Source organism: Acanthopagrus latus, chromosome 14 (genome assembly GCF_904848185.1).
Source record: "Acanthopagrus latus isolate v.2019 chromosome 14, fAcaLat1.1, whole genome shotgun sequence".
Lineage (NCBI taxonomy): Eukaryota > Metazoa > Chordata > Actinopteri > Spariformes > Sparidae > Acanthopagrus > Acanthopagrus latus.
The window spans coordinates 5,545,535-5,569,885 of record NC_051052.1 but is presented as its reverse complement, the minus strand read 5'-3'; the positions used below and the strand labels follow the sequence as shown (position 1 = coordinate 5,569,885).

Sequence of the window (24,351 nt, the reverse complement as noted above, 5' to 3'; positions counted from 1 at the left end):
TTGTCCCCTAGACAGGCTTTGACTGCAGAAACTGAGCTGGATTAACTGGCTTTCTCTTATGTCATTCATCGAAACAGTGCCGCCAGTCTGCACAATGTTTGAGACTGAACGCTGCAACCGAAATGTTGGGATGGCGTGAACCGGCAGAAATACGCCGAGCTGGTTAAAGCCGCTAACAGAAAAAAACGCAACGTCACACGCCTGCTGGCATCTTGACCTCGCGGGTTACTAACCTGTCGATGGTGGCCTTCTCAGAGTCAATGGGCTCTGTGAAGCGGTCCTCCAGGCTAGTGGTGCTGTCATCGTCCCCCTCTGTGGCGACTTTCCTCAGCTCCATACGTTCCATGACTCCCGGCATGGTGGTGCACAGCAGAACGAAAAAGGCGGAGAAGTTTGGTTTTTCAGGACCTCGGGGCTCAGAGTTCTCAACTAGGAGATGTGCTTCTTCCTCGACTGTGGCTCGACTTCTTTTTTTTTTTTTTTTACCTAGAATATAAGATAAAAAAAGAGGAAACATTAGAGGAAAGTCTCAGTGAAGATGTCTGTTTAGATCAACAGCGGTTGTTGCGCCACCAAGTAAAGATTCACTAACACTCGAGTTCACCGCAGGAATGCCAATTGTCGGGCCGGCAGACGCATTCATTGTCTGGCCTTATCGGCCTCAACGGAGCCCTTTGGCCCTGATGAAGAACACTTGAGAGTCAAACGGGCCCCTCTACCGAGCAAATCAGTCCGCCATACTTCCTGGAACTGAGGGACAGTTTGTTATGTTACCTTGAAGGGAAAAGCTGTGAAATGATGCAACCTCGGTGCCTTACACAGCTTCACCGACAGTAGCAAGAATGAACTCCTGTATAGCTGAGTTACTTTTTCCATTTTGCTCCAGCTTGTGGTTTTAAAAAAATATATACTCTGTGAGCACGATTCAATATTTCAGGAAACACAATAGCTGGGGAACATACTACAAACCAACGGTGACGTCCACAGATTGCCGAGAGGAGTTTAAGTCAACAAACCTTGAAACCAGGTCAAGGATGCAGCGGGTTCATGAGGCCGCCTGACCGCCGCCCTCAACAGGCCTCCTTGTTCATGTATGAGCTGGTTTACTCAACATAGCCCACCACCAATAAAGAAAAAAGAAGCCAACAGCACGGCAGGGGAGGCCCACATTTTCCATCCGCGGCATTCATCATTAAATTATAAAAAGGACGAGATCAAGGACCTGTGTGATTATAAATGCTGCTAACAGCCAAATTATTTAGTGCTGGATGTCACTCACACAAAGAGCTCTTTCATGAGGGGGGGAAGGAAAAAAAATAAAAAGTGCTCGTCACTGACAAACAACGCAGAGAAAACACAAAACCATGGCGACAATTACACAACCACAGAAACAGCGGAATCACACACAACAAGGGAAATGCGAGAAAAGCACTCCTTTGTTTTAAAGAATTTACAGCAGCAATTAGTGGGGTTTCGATCACGAGAAATGTGGCCAGAGCACTTTTCTTTTAATGGTTTTTAGTACAAAGTCAAAGGAGTGGTTCCACATTTTGGGATATCTGCTTATTTATTGTCAGTAGAGACTAAAAAAACGATACCAATCTCATATCTGTCCATTCAGCATGAAGCGGGAGCCAGCAACAGTTAACTTAGTTTCGCATTAAGACTGAAAATAGCCCCCCTGGGCCTAACAAGGGTACAGTCTTCATGCAATGCTAAGCTAAGCTAAGAGGCTGCAGAAAAATGCACAAAAATGGGAGTGGCGTTGGATGGATCCCCCCCCCCCCACTCTAACAAGAATGTCCAATGATTCCTGTATAGTAGCCATGGGATCAAGCTTCCAACTGTGCTGTGATTCTTTCCCTGTTTTCAGATTACGCATATTAGCATCATAAGATCATCATAAGATGCTAATATGACATGATAGTGGTTGAGGCAAGACAGGGCGGGTTTTTAAAACAGCAGTAATTCATTTTAAGATAGGATAACAAGGTTGGAAAGTAGCACCTCTTAGTTTAAACCAACTTTTATTTACAGAGTGCTGAGGATGAATTCAAGAGTGAAAGAAGCTTCTCTGTAGTCTGGCCGCACGGCACTAAAACAGTGTTTACTCAGTTCCACATTTGTCCACAGGGGCCGCCAGAATCAACAAAAAACAATAGTTCCCGACAGCAGCTTTAAGCTTGGCGGTCTTGACGATGGTGACTGTCTGGCCGACATATGAACAGCAGAGAGACGTGTGTGACAGTTTGCAGCTGTTTTATTCCCGTTATCTCCGAAAGTTATTTATTTAACTGGAAGCATCCGACAGTCTGTGTGACCACAAAGGACAAAAAAAGAAACTCACTGAGGAAATGTTAAGCAACTGCTCTTACATCAGAAACAGGATCTTTGCATCACAATGTGTAAAGACTGACTGTTTACAGTCAACAAGCCACTATGCAGCCACGAGGTCGTCAACTGAAACAGTGTCAGAGGTGTTAAAACTCTCCACCTTGGCCCGACCTGGAAAACCTTCTTTGAAATACTGCTTTTAGTCATTGATAGGCCGTCGTCTCTCCCCCCCACCCCTGTGATCTCGCTCTTCGGAAGTAGGCTTCTTTAAAACCATATGCCTTTGAGCCAACAGAGATTAAGCGGCTATATTACCGTTAACAACCGTATCACACACGCCAGTACACCTAATCTCTCTGTGTCGCTCTCCGCTGTGTGGCGAGGGAAAGATTGGGGAATGGTGTTCATTTTTCATTGCCAAGGGGATTAACCTGTCTGACTTGGTTAACTTCACGCGATGCCGGGTTTAATGCCGCCGTTGTTGCAACCATAACATTATGGGGGCGCACGTTTGGCAGCGTGCCATGCGGCAGGCTCGGTATCAGACCGGCTGAGACAGGGCCGCGGCTCACACCTACAATTAACATAATGTGTGTAGATTCGTCTTGAGTGACCACTTAATCGTGGAGCTGGCTTCCCCTGCTTACATTCAGTCCTCCCAAAGAGAAGAAACCCATTTGCAAAACGGCCACTCGGGCTGAGGAGAAGACTTTCGGGTCCATTTGCATTCCACACAAAAACACAAAATGCCAACGAAACAGCTAAAAGTGAAGGTCACAAATGAAATTACAGAGACAAGAGATAAAAAGAAGTAAACTCTGTCTGTCCACGGACGGATGCATCCCTTGGACCCTGTGTCCTGGGATGCCTTTGCACATGTGTTTACAGCTGGTCATTTGAATGTGAATGAAGCCGGACCAGACACTGGCCAAATCACACTGCTTCAAGCTTCAGCAGCTTTTTAACCTTCACACAAATTCATTCATTCAACCCGAGCCTCAATCTGAGAAATCGTCGGCGGGGAAGAAATACGTATGAGTTGGTGAACTGTGCTGCAGATTTTAAAGCAGAGGCAAGCATGCAAATAGGTACAGTGGCTGGTGAAATTAGACAACAGGAAGAAGCAAGCAAAACTTATCAGTAATCACACTTCCTGCTGTCTGCAGAGAGAAAACTGAACTTCATTCTGAATCAAGAATCTCAACAAGTGTCGAGCCAAAAGATCACGAAAAAATGCTTCAATGAGAGGTGAAGGGGCTCAGATGCATCCGGCTTTACAGAACATCCTCCAGCTTCCATGCGGTCGGATCGAACGTTCATTGTGAAAACGAAATTTGGTGCACCGAAACAGAAAAGCTCCAACGGAGTGAGAAGAGGAAAAAAAAGGCTCAGAATTGCTCCCAGTCTCTCGGTTTTTACATCCTCCCAACTTCAACTGTGACTCAGAAAACATTCGTCCATGTCTCTCTCTCTGCTCTGAGAGCACTGCCTCATGCATCCTCCACCCAAACAAACTCTTGCATCAGCCACTACCATCCAGCAAAAATTCCTTCCTGCAAGGCACTGCACTGCAGAAACTCTGGTCTGCTTGACTCACAGTTAAAAAAAGAAAAAGAAAAAAGAAACACACTAAATACAAGAAGAACTGTGTGTTCCTCAAACTCGCCTTGCAGCAGCAACAAGAGATTAAAAAAAGACTTCTGCTTAAAAAACAGTAAAGAAAGTTCTGAGAGTAATTTCTCATTTCTTTGCTTGACTCCCCTCAGTGTCAGACCTGCCTTATTTACATGCATTGTTTACATTCTTTATGCAAAGCGGGCATACTCACTTCAGGGCTTCCTTACAGAGGGATTTGTTCCTTTGTTTTCTCTGAGAGCGACTGTGTGTTCTGAGACGGACGATAGAACCAGCGAGCGGGGTGAGGAGCTGCAGCTCTTTTGTAACTCAGGTGAGAAAGCAGCCTTTTAAAAGGGAGGAGGGAGGGCCTCCGTCGACCAATGAGGGCGGCCGGGGGTTCGCTCAGACCCCTCCTCCTTTGAGCACACCCTTGTTAGTTCCCGGTTACACAGAAACACAAACACACACACACACACACACACACACGTCTGCCTTGATGAAAATGAGCAGGAAGGCCAAATAATTTTGGATAGTCACAAAAAAAAAAAAGTATAATCTCTTTCATTAGAAAAAATATATAATGATAGTGAAATAGTTTAAATATAATAGATAGATAGATAGATAGATAGATAGATAGATAGATAGATAGATAGATGAGAGTGAATGGAAATGATGAAGAATTTAAATTGTATCGTCTGAACGTTCACCACGACCAGGCTGAACACTGACGTACACCAGAGAGCATCACTGCTGTTTATTACCCAGAAGCCCCTTCAAGATGTGATCACATGACCGACCACATGACCATCCAGTTTCATGCCAGCGCAAAATTACGCAGACCAAACTGACGAGAGGTGACACAGGTGGATCGATGAGCACACACACACATCGCTCGCCTTCTTTTGTACCAACAAACATACGCACGATTGTTTGCACATTCAGCCTACATGCATCAGCCCACGGGCCGCGAGGCGAACTGTCAGAGGTTTTTTTTTTTTTTTTTCCGGGTAGGCTGTGCCACCGGACGGCCAATCAGAGGACGGCGTGGGAGATGTCGCTGTGCCCAAGGTCATGTTCATGTCAGGGATGAGGCTTTATCGCCGTCCACTTTGTAGCTTTGTCCAAAATCGGAGGAACAGGCACGTGGCCTTGTGAGGAAAAAAACCTGTCTGTCTTTTTTTCCCCCCTCAAAATCAGCTGCTGGAACATTTATTGAACAGTGAGCCGCTTACAGTCTAAAACTGCTGGATTCAAACCGACTGACGTTATCCAGTCGGTTTTAAAGAGGTTTCAGTGAGTCTTTTCTCAGCTGACAGTGCAGCAACTTTGGAACAGAATGGAATAGAGTAGAATAACTTCACTGTCCAACTGGAGCAGGAACATTGTCTTTGGTCTAACCAGGATGAGGAGTGATTATTTTGCATGAAAGCCTTTTTTTTTCACGGATCAGCAACGTGGACCTAATGGACCAAGCAGGCATTCATCTACAGCTCACGACAAACAATTATTGTCACTGTCGATTAATGTGTTGATTAATTCCCTCGTTCTTAGATGAGGTGTTTGGTGTGCAACATTGTCCATCAGCGTTTTCCCCAAAGCCTCGTTTTGTCCAACAACCCAAAGACACAACACTTGGTTGACTGTGAAAGAGGAAAGACACCAGATTGTAATCACATTCAAGAAGCTGGAATTTTGGCTTATTTTTTTTCTTTCAAAAATTGCTTCAAATGACTGATTACTAAAACAATTAGAGATGAGCTTAATTAAAAAAAAAAAAAAAAAAAAAAGACGAAATTCAAATCAATTCAGAATATTGGTTGCATTTACTGTAATAGAGCTGTTACAAAGCTTTGGCTAAACAGTTGCAGCTGACTTTAAGCAAGACTTAAAGGGGCACTCCACAAGTTTCACACATGGGGATGCGTTTGTCGTGAGATGCGCCGTTTAGACCCCGAAAACTGTTGCTTAACGTCTCCTCTCGCCGTATGGGAATATTCGCAACATCTGACAAAACGACCTTGGTGATATCATCGGCAGAAAGTTTCGGATACAAAGTGGGGACATCGAACAAGCAGAGGAGGACTAAAAAGAGATAGAGCATTATGGAAATAGTAGGATTTGCGGGGAAATGTGGAATATCTCAACCTCTACTTCATCAAATTCGACCCGTGGGTTCATTTTTCACTGAATACCACAACTGGATTTCCCATTGGAGTGCAGATTACTTGACACATTTTGGTAAAACTGTACTGTCCTACAATAACTCATTCATATCTTTTACAGCGTAAAAGAAATCTTATGCGAATTCTCTCAGGACATCCAACATTTTCCCACTCTTTCGGTTTTCTTCTGACTCCTTCCAGTAAGTGTTGTTCATCCTGTCCCTTGTTTTCTGTTCCGTGCCAGTGTGCAGGAACCAAGCCTCTCTTGTACTAAATATTTTGGTAAATCTCCCTCAGAGTGTCCACCTTGCTTGCCAGGACATCTTGGTTCCCTTGACGCTTAGCTCAATTTTTCCACAGCATGTGTCCGTGTGGCGTGCCGCCTTCATTTTAGGTTCTGTTTTGACACAAGGTTTGGTATAGTGGTTGCTCAAACAAGCTTCGGAGGTGAGGCAACGCTGTTATTTCACCCAGCGGCTGGTCCTCGAGGTGGCTGGTTCACTGTCGAGTTAACACGAGGCCACGGAGGATGTTTCCGTCATGTGTCGCGGGGTTGTTAACCTCCTCTATCTGTCACGTGACGCCGCGGGGGTTACACATGCACTTCTTGTACCTCTGATTGTTTGTGTGGGTCCATCAGTCCCCGACACACACTTGCATCCAAAGCCAGAACAGCCTGTATTTTTTTTTTTTTTAATTTTGCTGTGCTACCGATCGTCTCAACAACTTTGTCAGCTGACATCTGAAAGGCCTCTAAATTAAGCCTAAACCTTGCAACCCCATGTGACTGGCTGCAAATACCACACAGAGTGTGCCGGCGAGTCATTGGCCAGATGACATCCAAAATCTGCATGAATGTAAAACTAAAGATAAGTAATCCTTGGACCATCTGAAAGGGGTAGGACACCATGAAAGGTGAAAACGGGCGTGAATTCTAAACAATGCTATAAATCTTTTGCACTCTTTGAAAGGAAGGCGACCTCTGGAAGAATGTCTCAGGTCAGAGGCGGCAGATATTTCTGTCTGCTGCGTGGAAAATCCATCAGCGCTTCGCACTTCCTTGCGAGTGGGCGACTGTTATATGAGGTGACAAACATCACATGGCACTTGAGTCATTATTATTTGTTGAAAAGTGTTCACTGCTTTATTTTCCTGCCATAAAAACCGTTTATATATACGTACGTTTAACACCGCACATCTGATAAAACAGTTTTAAAGGGGACCTGTTGAGCTTTTTAAGTATTTTCCTTTCCTTCAGTGTGTTATAGAGGCTCTTGTTCATGTAAAAAGGGCTTAAAAGTTGGTCCAGGGCTCATTTCTCAGAGAAAACACAGCTCCTGAAGCGCCTGATATGCCTCATCAGTAGTCCTGCCTTTAATTCCATGACATCACTCTCACACATTTGCATAATTTATGTCTGTATTCACGTTAACTGGAACAGAAAAAACAAAACAGAGCCAACCAGAGACATGATGAGCTGTGATGGCTCAGCCGTGTGTGAGCTGACCAATTAGAGCACTCTGGGTATTTGGAGGGGGGCTTAAAGAGACAGAGCATCTTACACAGAGGTGGGATACACTGCTGCTGCACTACACAGTGAGAGAAAACAGATGTGCATGTAAACCCACTCTTGTAGTAATCCAAAATAAAATGATGCACCTGTAAATGAGCCATGTCCTTGATTGTAACTTCTAACATTTTAACTTCATTTAAGGTCCGCTGAGGACAAACAAACTGTATTTGCAACTGGTGTTCATGAGTGAGTGTTCTCAGAGTTAATGGAAAGTTATCAAGGCACGCTTGCTTCACATTTCAGTTTCTCAAAAGATCGCATGTCACCGGAGCTGCAAATGCAACCGCAGTTTCTCTTACTGGAAGCCACAGAGTGAGTGTAATAAAAAGGTTTGGAAATACAAATGTGGCTGTCAATGGGGAACGGAGATCATCAGCCCGCTTCTCCGACCACTAGTGACTCAATTATTACAACCACCCAAAACTGTCAATCAGAAACTTAGTCGCCTAATTGGCTCCAGCTGCATAAGAATCCATGGCAAGCTCAGTGAAAACATGCCGCAAATCCCTGAGAGGAAGGTGGATCTTGCGTCCACTGGATGACTTGCTAAAAATCACTTTCTGTTTGATGTTCAGGATGTGGGCTGAACCCTAAATCCCCTCTCGCTCCTCTGGGGTCAAGTTAAAACAACATTTCAGCATTGTGGGACATACCCTCATTTTCTTTCTTTGCCAGAAGTTGAGATGATGGATGCCGCTCTCATATCACGTCATATAAGATGGCGTCTGATTGGCTTAGCTTAGCATAATGACTAGAAACAGGGGGAAGAGCTAGCATAACAAGCTAAGCTAAGCTAAGCTAATAATCTACCGGCTGTAGCTTCATGTTTAGCATGCACATATGAGAGTGGTATTCATTTTCTCACGCAGTTCTCGACAAAAATACCCAAGGTCAGTTTCCCAAAATGCAATATTTCTCTGCACTTGACGCTGCACTGCCTCGATGACAACTCTATGAGAAGAGTGGTAAAAGAAATCAGTCAAGTCAAGTCATCAGCCTTCAATCTACAATGAGGACAGCTGCAAGATGTGAAAAGCTGTCCGTTTGTGACCCTGTTGAGGCCGCGGCTCTCATGTAAGTGGTGAGAGCGTACCCGACCGATCATAGCTACGAATCAAGCATGTCATGTAGGGCAGATTTACAGCTGCGGAGGCTCCTCTTCTCAGTCATAATATGTAGCATTTCAGTCCCCGGGCGGCGAATGGTGGGGCTACCAAAACACAACCACATCATACAGAGCTGAGAGCCACACACATCTGTGTGTGAGCGGACCGCACAACGTCCTCCAGATGATCCAGTCTGCGCTTCCTCATGGGAGGAATTTATCATCTGTGACAAGTTGAGACGACTCCCTCTCTCCTCCCTCTGAACTTTTTTTTTTTTTTTCCCCTTCACATTTAACATGTGGACTATCAGGCCATGTCATGGTCCACTAGTAACATCTGGTTCCAAGAAATCATGTGGTCACTTCTGTGCTTAGGTTAGAGCTGCTTAACATTTCTTGCAGATTGCCATTGAAAAATCACTTTATTTTGGCCTGCCCTACATTTTACAGCACGTTTAACCTAGAATCCCCTCATCGCGGAATTTACTAAATCTGATCCAGCCCTCCTGATATTTTTAAAAGACGGCAGTGGTCATAAAGTACCAACCTGACAGCTCTGGTGTCCAGTTTTGGCATTCAGGTGCATATTTCTGTCTCTCCAGCTGTACACGTGGAGGGTATGCAAGCGTTTCAGCCAGAGCCATCATTTATCGCCTGACAGGTACTGCACGCCTGTTTCAAACCGTCACCTGACACGCCATTTTATGTTGCTATATTACATTCACAGTTGCAACCTACTCAAGTAAACACTGTAAAAGTCTCTGCAGCTCTGTGGCTGCACGTTTTCCCCCATTTTTCTTTACAACGACTTCCATCAGACTTCATGTGCTGTTCGTCCAGATGTATCTATAATTTGAGCGAAGGTCTGTGCGAGACATGTTTACAGCGCTTTGACAGCCATGCTTTGCAGCTCTGTGGTATTGTAGGGACAGCGGTAATTTGAGCGAAATGCTGGCATAAAAACATGAAAAACATGAAAATGCGAAATGTCCTGATGCCTAGCATATATGTTTACCGTGTTCCCCATGTCAGTTTAGCATGTTAGCATGCTAACACTTCCTAATTGGCAAAAAACTACAGGATTGGTTCTAGTGTCCACAAAGTCAGTCAGGTTTATAATCAGAACATAAATCATAAATCACTCTGCAGAGTTTCATGGCAATCCAATATATGTTGAACTATTCCACTCTGGAAGTACGTGTGTAATAGATTCATCTTACAATGTGTGAACAGTGCATTGACCAAGTTTAAAAGATAAAGGTCATGTTTTCCTAAACCTGACCAAACAGCGAACATGACATATTCATTTTTGCTACCGTGATGCAAAAGTCGCTTAACAATGGATCTGCTCTCAACATAATGGGAAGAATTTCTGTATCATCTGCACAAAAATTTTATTTTGGCATATTTGCTGAGAAGTAATACACGAGGAAACATGAGGCAAAGCAATAAGACCACAGTACTCCCCAGCAGAATTAACTGAGCAGGTTTAAGAAAACCTTGACTTCCTCTCACCTCTGTTGTCCGACAGTTCCAAGTGATTTCTTACTGTCACACTCTTGTATGTCTATAACTAAGTATCATCAATCATTGCAGGTGGTTTTAAAGACATTTAATGAAATGAGCACCAAAAATGAGCTTATCTTTGTTCCCTTTCACTCCAAGTACCTACGAGGAAAACTGCAGCTAACGGGTTAACTATGATGAAAAGTCTTGGAAAGTCACAAAAGTCACAAACAAAGAATACTGCGAACATATGAATCAGGGTTTCTAATTACAACTGACACTGTGTCCTTGTGTTATGATTGACGCTGAAACTTTGAAGTTCCAGGATAACCCGATAAGCAAATATAAAGTTCTAAACAGTCAAACTGCAGTGAAAAGACGAAAGGACAAAAGTGAATCCAGTGATGTAATGTGACATTAAAGGCCAGTTGACCCTTTAGCAAACACCATACTGGCCTTCTGTACACAAGCCTGGTGTGTCCTAACCCTGTTTGTGAACCCGTTCCGGCAGAACCATCTTATCAGTTTGTATCGATCTGGATGCTCGTGTTGGCAAACGATGGCGGCGTCTTCTTGCTCTGTAACAAATATGTAATTATTTTAAAGCTCAAGGTTTTGACATTGACGTCAGTAAGGGGAGGAAGAGGAGGAGGAGGAGGACACTCGAAGTCTACTGGCCCCGAGGCTTTTATTTAAGTTTATTCCAAGGGTACAGATTTAGATGAATTCAGTTTATGTTTGACTGCGCTGGAACCAAAAGACTAAGAGAGTCTGTGCTATTTTTCACCGCATGTGCATTACGGAAAAGAAAAAAAAAACACCACTAAGTGTAATTTGAGAGGGTACAGCCAGTGGTTTTTGTCCAAATATCTAAGCTTGTAAAGTCACCTGTACAAAGATATCATTGGCCATCAAGCATGTGGGACAGACTGCTCATTCAGCAGGATACCGCATTTACAGAATAATCTGCTATTTTTGTTGATTCTCTGGTTTGTCCCCATGCTGAACTGTGGCCAAATTAAACAGAGCATGACAAACAGGCTGTACAGAACATTGTACATTTTCGAGTTGAGCAGCGATGTACAAACAGCGCCATTCAAAGCAATAATCCGACTGCTTATTTACAGATGTCAGATGGCATGACTTTGCCACCACGCGAGCACGACATGGGCTGTAATCAGAAATTAAGCGATGAGAGGACACAGTTAACGACATTTTGAAGGTCTGTAAATTCAAAACACGTCTCAGCAACTAAACTTCCAGGAGTCCGGGCCCTGTCCACGATCTCTAGCAAAACGGGTCATTCAAAAGCCCTGTGCTCTGACACACTTCATTATCCTCCCTGATAACCATCATTCTCTGAGTATAACTCATTTTCTGTTGCACCAGTGACCATTAAACTGGCATAGTTACAGATTATTCAGAGGCAACGTACTGAAAGAGTGATAGCGAGGAACTAACCACCTAACCTCCCCAATCATCGTCCCTCCCTAGGATTACCCATCATTCAGATTTTATTACTTTTATACCTAACTGCTGATTTATATTGAATCCTGGATCAGTTTCCAAGCAGTTGCAGATGGCCATGTTCAACTCGAACATATTTTAGCTTTCTTGCGAGGATGTGAGACAAAGATACTGCCGTGACTGTGTGGTTAATATCCCTGAGTTTGTTGGGGAGGTTACTGGGGAAACGATTATGGGTGACACATCCAAATGCTTGGCACAACTAGTCTAATTATCACGGTATCATAATAACTGACGCACCTGCGGCACTTTGAAGGCTTTGGAGGCATTAGCAAAGCGGGCTAAGCAATAAAAATAGTGTTAGTGGTATTTACTCAATAAAGTCACGACCCTAGATCTTCAGGAATGATTAATACACCGTGGCAACCTCTCTAAGAAAAAGGATTAGCATCCTGTTAGCATGGAGAATGGCGGTTCCTGTTATGGGACAAGGATCCTATATAGGTTTCTTTGCCAAGTGAAAGGATTTCACCGAAAGCTGCGCCGAACAGTTGCGCAAGGTATCATGTGGGTGAGGAATAAGGTGGATAAAGCTACCTTCAGTAGCTAGCTAGCTTAGCTCAGTAGCAGGAATTAAAACAGCGAGAAAGGGCTAGCCTGGATCTGTCTGAAGCAAACAAAAGCTGCTGGCCCGCACCTCTAAAGCGGACTCATTAACGCATCATATCTCATTTGTTTGATCTGTCCAAAAAACTGAAGGGTAAAGCTGTTCCGCACTGTTTTCAAGACTTCATGCTAATCCAAGCTAACTTGCCACTGGTAGCAGTATGAGCATCGCGTTTAACTCTAGGCAAGAAAAACAAGTACAAGAGTCCAAATCTTTTAACTCTTTCTTTAAACCTGGCTGCAGGGATATCTTTTTTCATGTTAGGTAGACTTCGTGATTGAAACTCAACTCTGGCACTCTCAGGGGAGTTAACAAGCAAAACAGCTCAACATTTTTCCAGACCTATAACGCAAAAGGTCCTAATTTTACTGATATCTGAGGGTCACTTAGATTGTTTAGCTTCTCATATTCATGATATTCTTTAAAACAAACAACGTAAAAAATGGTAAACTCTCTTGTCAGTAGCAATCACAAGTTGTGTGTCTAGTGAACTAGCAGCCGTGTGTGCAAACACTCCTTCGAGTTCAGGATCCTCAGCGAGACACAGAACCCCCCCCACAGCCGACCCCTGACCTCCATGTGGAGGCCGAGAGAAAAAGGGAATTTCCCCGCGTGGTTGAGCAACTTGTCGCATTAAAGAAAGGCCTAACCCTAACCCTTAAAGATGCACATGGCTGCTTTGTTAACACCGAGAGAGTCGTCAGCTCACATTCCAAGTTGATGAATTATGCTACCAAGCAGGTAAAAATAGGCGGCTTTACATTGTACCGCCATCTCAGGTTTTAAATTGAACGTGTTGACAGTGTTTTGGAAAAGCGCCAACTGCTTCTCCACATTGTGGCGCAGCCTGACTGTGTCTTTGTGTTATTGATATCGCCTCCTTTGAAACCGACTCTACATCTGGCTCACTGGCTCATTCATGCTCCAAGTTATATAAGCCAGCGCCAGCAGAGCCTCAACCCCCCTTACAGCTGTCCAGAAGGGTCTGACCTACATGTGTCATTCAGGTCTCCCACCGGCCAGTGAGGAGCGAGGATCCACAGCCAGGCTCTGCCCCGCTGACAGGTGTTCCAACCTGGCAACCCCCTCGACTGCACAGCCTTGGAAAGTTACTGTGCCGGGCGTCTTCAACAAAATGTTTTAGATCCTTCACTGACTTTACACATGAAGGTCAGTTTACTCATAGTAAGGACTCATCAAAGTTGCATAATATCTCCCATAACTCTGGAAACTTTTCTAACGTTTAATAACTCCGATGATGTCATCGTGATATCATCAGGGATATCTTTGCTTAGAGAGTCCAAACTTTCGAACAAAGCTGTGCATTGTATACTGGGGGTGAAGAGTTTTTTAACTGGCTCTTGCAAGTTTCCAGACTTATGGAAGTGCAGCGCTGAATACCCCTCTTTAATTTCATGACTGAATAAACCAACTGACCTTAAAGGACAACGCAATTTCGTACTGCTTTGACTTTGTTTATATGTGGCGGACCCTGCCACCTTTCTAGCTTCAAACAGTGTTCCGCGGAAGTTATTTTCCCCCTGAGAACAGCTTGTTGATTCACGTGTGGAAAAAAAATAAACATGTCTGTGTTTGCATCACGACCTCATTGATGCGGTAAATATTAAAACACTGAATGTGTTCTCGTAAAAACTTCAAAGCGCCCTTTTAACATCACCACGAAACAACTTAGAACTTAAAAATCAATATGACAAAGACATCAGTGGAGCTTCATTCAGAACTGTAGACGTTACTTGATCAGTTATGTAAGCAAGGTGCACGGAGGGGTCTGAAACTTAAGCGTACATGCACAGTCACCATGTGGCAACCGGGTATTTTTAGCGGTCGGAGGAGCGACGACAGAAACCGAACTCACCACTTCAATGCGCCGAAACCACGATATTCCCCTGGCCCAATCTACTGTTTTGTTTTCAGTCGTGAGAGGTGGCTCATGACTGGGCCGGGATTAGGGGTGTGTTGGCTTCAAAGGATGAAGATAAGGCATCACTGCAGGAGAAAATGACAACAACCTGGGGGGGGGGCAAGACCTGTGAAAAGCATCAAGTCCCTCTCAGTGACTAAATGATGCAGTGATTGCCGAGCGCTCTTAGAGTCGGAGGAAAAGCAGATCCTGAGTTGAGACAAACAGCAAAAGGCAGAAGAAGAAGGAGACAAAAACACTGAGTGGAGAGCTTCAAATCAAGTTTTTTTTCCCCCTGTTCTTTTACAATATTTCCATCCAGATCCTGACCCCTGGCAGCGGCTCCAGCCTGTGACTGCAGTCATAACATATTTATTAGCCCTCAGTGAGACTCTGCAGGCCACATTCACAGTCCATACTGCTGTTACGCAAACCCAGGAGCCATATCAATCATGCCTTATACCATATTCCTCCTCTTCAAAATAAACGTTACCCCTTCAAAATAAACACTCGGTTCTCCCTTTTCTGCGCAAAACAGCCTGAGTGATGCAAAGTGCAGAAAAAGTGACAGACTTCTTTGTTTAGCGTGTTTTAGTGTGTGTGTGTGTGCGGGTGTGTGTGTGTTTTCCTCTTTCTCTCTCAGTGAACGCGGAAAGGCAGCGCAGCATGCAAAACACAACCTGTGAGGTGCAGCTGCAGCTCCACACGGTGACTTCAGTTTGGGGGGGAAAAAAGTCACATTTCGGCTGCCAGAGTCAGACGGCAAATGATCACAGTCGCACCGGAGATTAAGAGAGATTCGCCCTGGATAAATAAAGACGCGTGTTTGGCGCTTAACGCCGCTTCACACTGACTCCAGGCAACACCCTGCAGGAAGCGCTCCTCACACACACACACACACACACACACACACACACACACACACACGCCGCTACTGTTCTCCAAGAGCGCGAGTGTGTGAGTTTACACAGGGGGACAAACATAACTAATGAGGGAGTTAAGGGAATAAAAGAAGACGGCAACAAGTCTCTCTGTTTTTACCTCGTCTAATTATCAATTAAAAAAAAAACCTCATTAAAACACATGATGAGAATTTAAAAACCCCGTCCCTTTAATTGGGGACAAATACGCATCAAGTCGCACCACATGTTGGGTTTTAGCGGATCGGAAGCTCCCCGCAACATAAATTAAAAAAAAAAAAAAAAAAGTGCGGGATCGGATGCGTGGATAAAGAAAAGCCGTGTGTCGGGGGGTCTTACCTAACGCTCTCGGAGCGGCGGACAGCTGTACGCGGGCGGACGACGACGAGGAGGAGGCGGACTAGTGGAGAACGAGAGTTGGAGACCCTTCCCATTTAACGAGCGAGGCAGTCTGAGTGGAAATTTCCATCTGCCATGTGATGATGGCAACTCCTGAAGCGTCGTGTTACACCGCCGGGCGCTGCTGGGGGGTCCTCACCCATCCCTCCCTCCTCCCTCCTTCCCCTCCTCCCTCCTTCTCCGTGGAGCCAATTGACAACTGCCTCCAATTGAGTCTCTTATTGTTCCCATTTGTTCGCCGTGAATGTATTATCCGCGGATATAATAATCAGTGCGCATGTTTGCGCATGTTTGTGTGTGTGTGTGTGTGTGTGTGTGTGTGGGGGGGGGGGGGGCTGCTGCTGTTCAGGTCAGATTGAAGGGTTTATTGGATGATCGCGGCCGCTTCCAGCCCGGGATCCTTTGTTTACATCCCGCCCCGGCCACGTTGTGTGCAGGGCGAGGAGCAGCTCCCCCCCCACACACACATCCACCGCAATTATGTTTTAAAGGGGAAGCGGGGAGTTAAAAAAAAACACACAGGAGATGGAATTTAAATGACTGAAGTGTTAGACACGCGTCCTCTCACGCTACTGAAGCTGTGTTACAAGTGGGGTATAATCTACTTTTTTTTTTCTTTAAATGTATTAAATTTATCTGGCAACCACAGTTCATTATCAGATTACCATGTAAAAAAAAAAATAACTAATTACTAATAATAACAAAAATAATTCAAAAATAACAGAACACCTCACCCAAAAAACAGGGTGAAAGTGAATTCAGTGTGGAAGCCCGGGTGAGGTTTTGTTCTCTCGGAGCTTTCTCTTTAAACAGTTGAAGTAGATGGGGTCTTGTTTTAAAAAGGAAAAAAGAAATACAGAAAAATAAGAAATAAAGCGTAATCCAAGTCTCTGGAGGCCTGAGACAACAAATTGCAAATCTACAGTAAGGATATCGGCATGAGAAAAGGGTGAACGTCGTCCACATCTGCTATGCTAAGAGTCCTGCAACGCAACACTGTTTCTGCTGCTGCTCCCCACTTTCCATCGGCACGGAGGGCGAACAGAAGAGTGATTTTGTGTGTGATGGTCATTCACCATTTTTGGGTGAACTGCTCCTTTTAAGGATCACACTACAAGCACAGTCTTTAATCTCTTCAAACATAGCTTCACTTTGACCCGGAGCACTGAAAAAAAAAACGCTGCTGCAGTTAGTTTAATACATTAATTAGTCAGTTAAAACAAAGTGTCTGTAATTTGAATCATTTTAGTTGGGTTGCAGGCAAAAGACTCTTTAATTCCCTCCCGGCTGCTCCTCTGCTGTGAGGTTCTAATTAGCATGAACTGACAATGGCAAACGAGACATTTAAGACTTTGGATTATTGTTTTGTGACATTTATACATCAAAAAATTAAGTTGAATCAGTAATAATATCATGAGTAATCTAAGAATAGGGCTGTAATAAATGATACTATAATTATAAAGTGCACAAATTCCATTTTTCTTCTCAAGGAGTGCTTTTTCCATCCTACATTATTCCCTGTACTTCCGCACACCAGCCTGAGAAGCTACAAGTTTCGGTGCAAGAGCTGAACTTGCACTGGAGCGTTTCCACACTTCAGGTAATCATCCGTGTCATTAATAACCCGCCAGATGTCTAAACTGCAGTTTCCACCTTCTCTTTGTGCGCTGCGTTTCGCAGAGTTCACCCGTCCATCCGGCTTTTCTTCTGCGGCGCTCCCGTCTTTGTTCAAGTCGCTGGCTATTGGCTCTTTGCGAAACCGAAATTTTTCCTCTGTGTACTCCGGACAAACCTCACACGTGAAACACTTCCCTTCCTCTGTGCTGGACGATTCTGTCTCCCGAGGAAAGAACTACCAGACTCTGAACATCCAGCACGGTGTTATAAAAGACACTGCAGTCCATCAAACATGAAAAAGAACATACAAAGCCAAAAGAAAACTATTATTATCATAATTAAAATACATTTTTATACATTCAAATGACGTTTTTGTGTGTGTGTTTTTTTTAAGGTTTACAACTAACAGAACAAGAATTGAAATAAATCCTGTCCGCTCTGACTTTGTGTGTTGCTCATCGCTCAGGCTTTTTTTCCATCAGGCCACCTTAAATGTTTCTAACTGGATAAAAAAAAATCCACCACAGAAATCCAATTTTAAAAGACAGGCTTCTCTTCAACCCAACTAACAAAGTATTGTGTGGTTCTGATTAAAAAGGAAGCAAAATGAGATTACTTTTTTTTTTTTTTCCTTTCTTACTTCTTCACGATTAAGATGGAACGTTGGTTGCCACACCTTTCTGCTTCCTACTTGGAGCCTCACTTTGTGTCTGATGTCCTCTGCTGCTTCCTCCTGCTGCGTCAACGGGGGGGGAAAGAGGAAGTCGGCGTCGGCTCGACAACATCCGCCCACAAGCGCTCACCTCTTAACGTGACAGCGTCGCTTCCTGTAGGATGTCCAAACAGACTTGATGGCTCTCTCCCCTTTTCCTTACCTACATTATTCTTGGACGAACCTGCCGCTCACGTGCTCAACACCTCCATCTATTCCCCCCGTTATCACGTGTTTTCTGTTGTAAAGGGTTAAAAACTGGAGCCGTCTCATATTAAGTAGGGCGCGGCTATCTTAAGAGGCGATATTAATGCATAACAGTGATGCCAAAGCCAACAAGGTCGACGTGTTCCCGAGCAGATAATTCCATCGCTGGCTGCTCTTTTAGGGCTTTTCTTGGAATGAATATCAGTATCCTTGACAAGCTGACGCTGTTGAGCTCTCGAAGCGAGCAGAAATGTATGAAGTCATCTCGCCTTTCTTCCAAAACACATAAGACCGGAGTCCTTACAAGGGTGAAACTGCGTTACGACACCCGTCTGCAGCTCCAGCGGAGGAGTGCCTGGTCTCAGCGCCCCCCAAAAAAGCCAAATCTCTGCTGTTGCTCCTCACGCTGAACGGCAGTGTGTTTGTTTGCCGCAGGCAGGAAAACAGAGTCGTCACAGAATTGGCCTTTAAAGACGAATGTTCATAACCATCGATCAACATCGATCACTGACCAGTGTATCACCGATTTAGCTGTTTTAGCTGTAATATTTTTCTCACCCTGGATTCCAAATTGTAGCATTCTCTCGCGGATTGGATGAGGCGGCGTTGCCTGAGATTACGTGTCCGACTGTCCTTTATGATTAAACCAATTAGGGCGTCAATAAATCTGCGTCGCATAACCAGAAAATATTAACCAGGTGTGTTTTGGAGCAGCAGCTGCTGACCCCTCCGTGGAGAGGGGGGGCGTCTCCCCGCTGGTCCCACCGTCAAAACACAAGTCCGTCGCTGTCGGTAAATGTGCAGGAGAGGGGGAGTCAGCTGTGTACACTGAACATGCGACGTATGTTGTCCTCGTCTTTGTACGTTTCAGCCCAGATTTCCGTCATGATGCAGAATGAAGGAGCGACGGTAGTGGGTTGTGAAGAAATGATTCCCCGTCACGACACGAACAATCAGTAATTCCACAAGGTCCACAAGCATTGCGTGTGTTTTTCAAAACGGAATCGGCTGCAAGTTTGACGGCGACGAGGGGAATGAAGCCCAAATAAACAGTCAGGATTGATCCAGCTGTTTCATCTCCTCTTTAATTTGCATCTAATTAATCTTACAAGGGAAGCTTGAACTAGATTAGACCTCTGGAGTGGGCAAAAACAGAAAAGGAGAGAGAGAATACAGAATATTTAAACATTTAAGTCTTCGTCATCCACGCAAGGCTCCACTCCAGAGTCACCAGTGGTTAATTGGGAAGTCATTGAAAGAAACACTTCACATTCACTTCCTGGATAACTTAGCCCCTTTTCACACACACATTGTTAACCCAGGGTTAACCTAAGCCCAGGGGTTATACACACATTTACCAACCTTGAGACCTCAAAAATAGGAAGGATTTTGAAACCAAACAATCCTGAGATTCTAGGACGGTTTCCTGCACGCTGATGGCATTTAAAAATGAAAATAACATCAAAAGTATAAGAAAACAGCATTTTATATCAAATAATTTCAATGTGACTTTGCACAGATCTTTCCTGTGAAACTTCACGTGAGAGATGTTAGTTCTTATCTTCGCTTCTCCGCCCAACTCTTGCTCACGAGGTGTGACAGTACGGCGGACTACACCCTGTACAGTGCCAGGAGCAGGCTATGATAACATGCCGGGGGGGGTGGAAGATTGTCACCAATCGGGAGAAATACAGGGGAGCTGTGAGCCCAGGAGGAAACCGAGAGAGGGCAATGAAAACAGCCCTCCTGGGATAATCTGAAGGGTTGGCAAGTGCGGCTGTAAATATGAGTATGTGGCTAATGTTTACATTTCAGACACATTACGTTCTGTTGACCTCAGCCTGTAGAACGCTGGCACCCTTTACCCCAGTTTTTAGTCAGTTTTCAGGGGCTAACCTTGCTCTGGGGCAGGACCAGCAAGCCCTTATCTTAAGTCAGTGTCGGCTCAATGAGGAATGTGCCACTGTGAAAACTGTCTTAGCCCGGGGTAACAGCTCCCTAATTTAGAATCGGGCTGAGAAGGTTGCGAGATTGATTTGCAGCCCTGGGCTAAGTACAGTGTAGAGGAGCCCTGCTGGGTCCCTGAAGTCTCACACCTGAAGACCGAAGAATACTTTTCATTTCAATGAGACAACTGTGAATTCCATGTTTTATAGCCAGGGAACGTAAGCTCATGCTGACGATAAAACTTAAAGTCGGTTGAAAAAGTCTGTCTCTGGCTTACTTTTTCCATGTTTCCACAGATTTGAGTCGAGTCCAGTCGGGTTGAGTTAATCGACATTAAACATGCGCCAGATGGCTACAAGGCTAAAAGACTGCGGCTAACGCTTCACGTCCCAGGTTAAAAATCCTAACCGCTTGACGATCCGTGTGGGAGAAACTGACCATCCCATGTATTCTTCTTTGTCAAAACATCACCAACATTACCCACAATGCAACATGGCTGGATGACAGTTGGTCGGATGTTCAGCCATGTTGTGCTAAAAGTGGCTAATGCAGCCTCAACTGCTAGCGTCACCTCGATCTGGTAAAATCGCTTCCATTTTGACCCCACATATACAAAAACTATCGATTATCAAACTGTCAGTGTTTTGACTCTGCTGATGTAGACCCCGGTGACATCACTTGAGGATGTTGATCAGCTCCGTCTGCAGCCACAAAAAAAACCACAACCTTTATAACTGTGTAAAATCTGTGAAATTCCTCTTAAATGTTTGTATTTGTCAAGTTTTTTTTGAGCATATAAGGTTATATGGAAATGTAGAATAAGCTATGACTTTGGCAAATGAACACTAGCTAATGCAAGTTTGGCCGCAGTGTAAGAACGGAGCCAGGATTAGCCTAAATGGATTTGGTAGCATCCCTATGATCAGCCTCCGCAACACACCCGTGTTGGATAGTGTGGGAGCTGTCTCATGTTCCGAATCACATCAGACAAACTCGGTAAAGCGTCTCACATGAGAGTAGGCCTCGTTCAGCTGACAGTGATTAGATACTCCCAAACTGTGAGTAACAAGGTTTCGTTTCAGTCGGTCGCTCGCCGCGAGGAGAGTCGATCGCTCGTCGCGCCTCGTCTCGTCAACCCGTCTCCGTTTACACCGCTGGTCTTGGCAGCTCCTCAGAGTCGGGGCAGCCGATAGTCCTGCTCGCGCCCAGGTGGAGCCCACGCAGCAGAATATCTGAACGATACGTGGGCTCCCCCGTGACCCCGGACTCTGGTGTTCCCCTCCTGTTCGGTGGTCCCGCATAGAGCACATACAGGTAGCTTGCAGGCTGAGCTCATGATGCAGGGTGACCTAGTTAGCTGAAATAGAAGAAATACGTTTGACCTGTGAGAGGTGAGACGGTTGGAGCGAGGACGACACGGCAACAAACAATGTGCTGCTCGTCCTCATTGATGTCATTTTCAGAGGGCACAGACGATGATTTGCAAATACACATAGTAAAGTTTAATTGAATTATGTACATTTTGAGATTAATTGATGGGGATGATGGGGCTCGGCCATTTTGCTTTTAAAGAACAGCTGCACACGTACTGTATAATGTTCTGATTTGTCTGTGTGTATCAAAATAGAGGAAATGCTGGAACAATGAAAGCTCTTTGCTTTTATATTACAGGCAATAAATGTACTTCGTGGTTTGCATTCATGGGTCTTATTAACCTATTTTCCCACAGCAGCAGGTAGCCATTAGCTTAAGAGCTCTAATAAATTGATTGTATCCTAGCTACATGCCCTGCGTCAAATGTGAAACAGATGGAGGTAGGAGCTAATATTCGGGATTGGGAGGGTGAAGCAATTTAATTTAGGATTACCCAATACCAAACATATGTAATGAAAAATGTCAGACAATAAGTGTCAAGAAAGAGGATTAGCATGTTGTCACCACAGAATATGGTGGTTCTGATGGAAGTTGTGCCTTTAATTCGTGAAAGGTATGTGGGCGTGGAATAAGAAGAAGGATAAAAAAGGAAGACTCAAGGATGTAGAACAGTCACAGAATATGTCTTAGAAATTAGGAAGATAACGATGATGACTGAAAAAACAACAACAAAGCAGCTTGCTTGAGTTGTGTGAATGCACCCTCGGAGCTCTTGAACCTCACCTTACTGTTTCTGTACTGCAGGGCTACTCGGAGGTTGGCTTAGATGTGATAGATGAGGGGCAGCAAAATCCTCCGGTTTGACCGACAACATGCCTGACGATCATGTGCGGCAGCTGGAACGGACACGGCCGGACATGTGATGTGGAGCCATTCTTGAATGCTGACGAATCAACATCTGGGAGAATTACTCACGCAAAGTCAGGAAGCTTGACTTTGAATTCTGACAACAAGACACAGGTTGTAAAACACCAAACACTGGACTATTAACCTTCTTATTCACTGGATTATTAACGCTTCTTTTTAGAAATGAAAAAACTTACTAGTACAAACTAGGAAGAATGGGAAAAAGAAGTACTTCGTACATGGAGGGTACATTGTGAGTACAATTGTTATAATACTGAAACAAAAGACCCACAATAAATGTTTCTCTTTTCACTGTAGTAGTAGAGAACTGTTTGCTGAAGTGACCTGTAGGTAATAGGGTAGTGGCCTGAGAGGTCCTCACGTGCATGAACGTGAGCTTCGTTCAGGATCAGTCACGATGCTTTAGCCCCTTAACCTCTCCTCATAAAGATAATGGAATCAGTGAAGTCGTGTCAGGTCTTTACTGACACAACATCTGACCTACATGACGACACTTCCTCCTGTGTGATAGTGGATTATATTTCCCCTTTAACCTAAGCTCCACAAAGCTTCAGGTTTTTTTGTTGTTTTTTTTTTACCTCGGATGTGAAGTCTCGTCATCTTGGACTTCATGTAGTCCTTGGTTCACAAACTGGATTCAAACTTGAGTTACACACAACTTCCAACATGAGCATGTCGACAGTTAAAAGTCTGATTTGTAGGAAATGGGCAGAATTTGAAGGCAGCTCTAAAACTACAAATACTGGACTGGCTGGTTAGCATGCTAACTTCAGTAACTACCTCTGCAACACAATACACGTAATGTTGTGATGTCAAAAACTGCTCTTTATTCACATTCTGCTGAAAAGTTTGGTTCATTTTTAAACATTTTCATATGGTGCACTTACATATCGCCCGTTCAGTCAGTATCAAACTAAAATGTTGACAGTGACTGCTCAGTTGCTGTTTGTGTTTCCTGAGATGGCTGAGTGTTTAATTTGCACAGTGGTGACAGCAGCAGCCCTCTGCCCTCTCCTGTCAAACACTGTTGAACTTGATCGCCCGGACTTGAGGTTAATACTGACAAATAGAGCTTACATAAACCTCGGACTGGAGCGTACCCGTCACTGGGAGGATGACTCCCATTGAGCAAACCAGTCAAACAAAGGCTCTCGTTACGTAACGAGCACAGCAGTGACACAAACGTCTTCGGCGAAGGTCCCTTCTTGTTTAAACGATTACTGGGAAAAGTAAGTCGAAAAGTTTCACTGCACATGAACCGGGTCAGAATCCACCTTTGTGCCTGTCCTGTTTCCCGGATAATAAAAACATCTGTGTTTTGATGCGGTTTGATGGACAAGCGCCACGGGAGGGCGAATGCTCAGAGCTGTTCTTTGTGTTTCCAACATCCAACATCTGTCTGCTTGATGTGGAGAATAAATAAGTCCTCATCTGTGAGAGGGAGGGAGCACAGACCCTGATGGAGACCCTTCACCCCGCTCACAAATGGATGTTTGTCCAGATGGGTATTATTTGGACCACGGGAGCAAAGACGGTCTAAGAATAGCCTCTAACACTAATAACTGAACGAGAGAAGCTCGGATTGACCTCAAATTAAAAATAACGAGGAAACCTTCAAAAAGGAGGATTGATTTAACCAACATGGAGTCAAGAGAGTCATGGGCCCCAGTTCCAAGCAAGAACACTTTGACTAATACATTCATAAAATCTACTTAAATAAAACTCAATAATATGCTGACTGAATAAAAGCTCTCCATTGTACACATTTATCAGTCATTTATGTTCAGTGAAAAACGATAAGGTAGATTCACTGGGGTGGGTTCATCAGGCAAAAACATTCAGTCTATCAAAACCTCAACGTCAAAGTACATGTGAAAGTGCAGGCGACTGCTGATT

The 24,351-nt window shown here is 44.4% G+C and overlaps 1 protein-coding gene across 2 annotated transcripts in view; it reads right to left on the bottom strand.

The window, feature by feature from the left end:
* slc38a4 (solute carrier family 38 member 4) overlaps positions 1-15,782 on the bottom strand; it is a 37,658-nt gene extending 21,876 nt beyond the window's left edge. The window contains exons 1-2 of one of the 2 annotated variants that reach the window (XM_037121162.1): positions 15,612-15,782; positions 234-486 (exon numbers count right to left, since the gene is read on the bottom strand). In XM_037121162.1, the coding sequence (XP_036977057.1) occupies positions 234-358 (125 nt within the window). In that variant the 5' untranslated portion in view covers positions 359-486; positions 15,612-15,782. Of the gene's footprint in view, positions 1-233; positions 487-4,162; positions 4,265-15,611 lie in introns of those variants that run through there. The other variant, XM_037121161.1, reaches the window with a different exon arrangement.
* Positions 15,783-24,351: the final 8,569 nt, after the last annotated feature.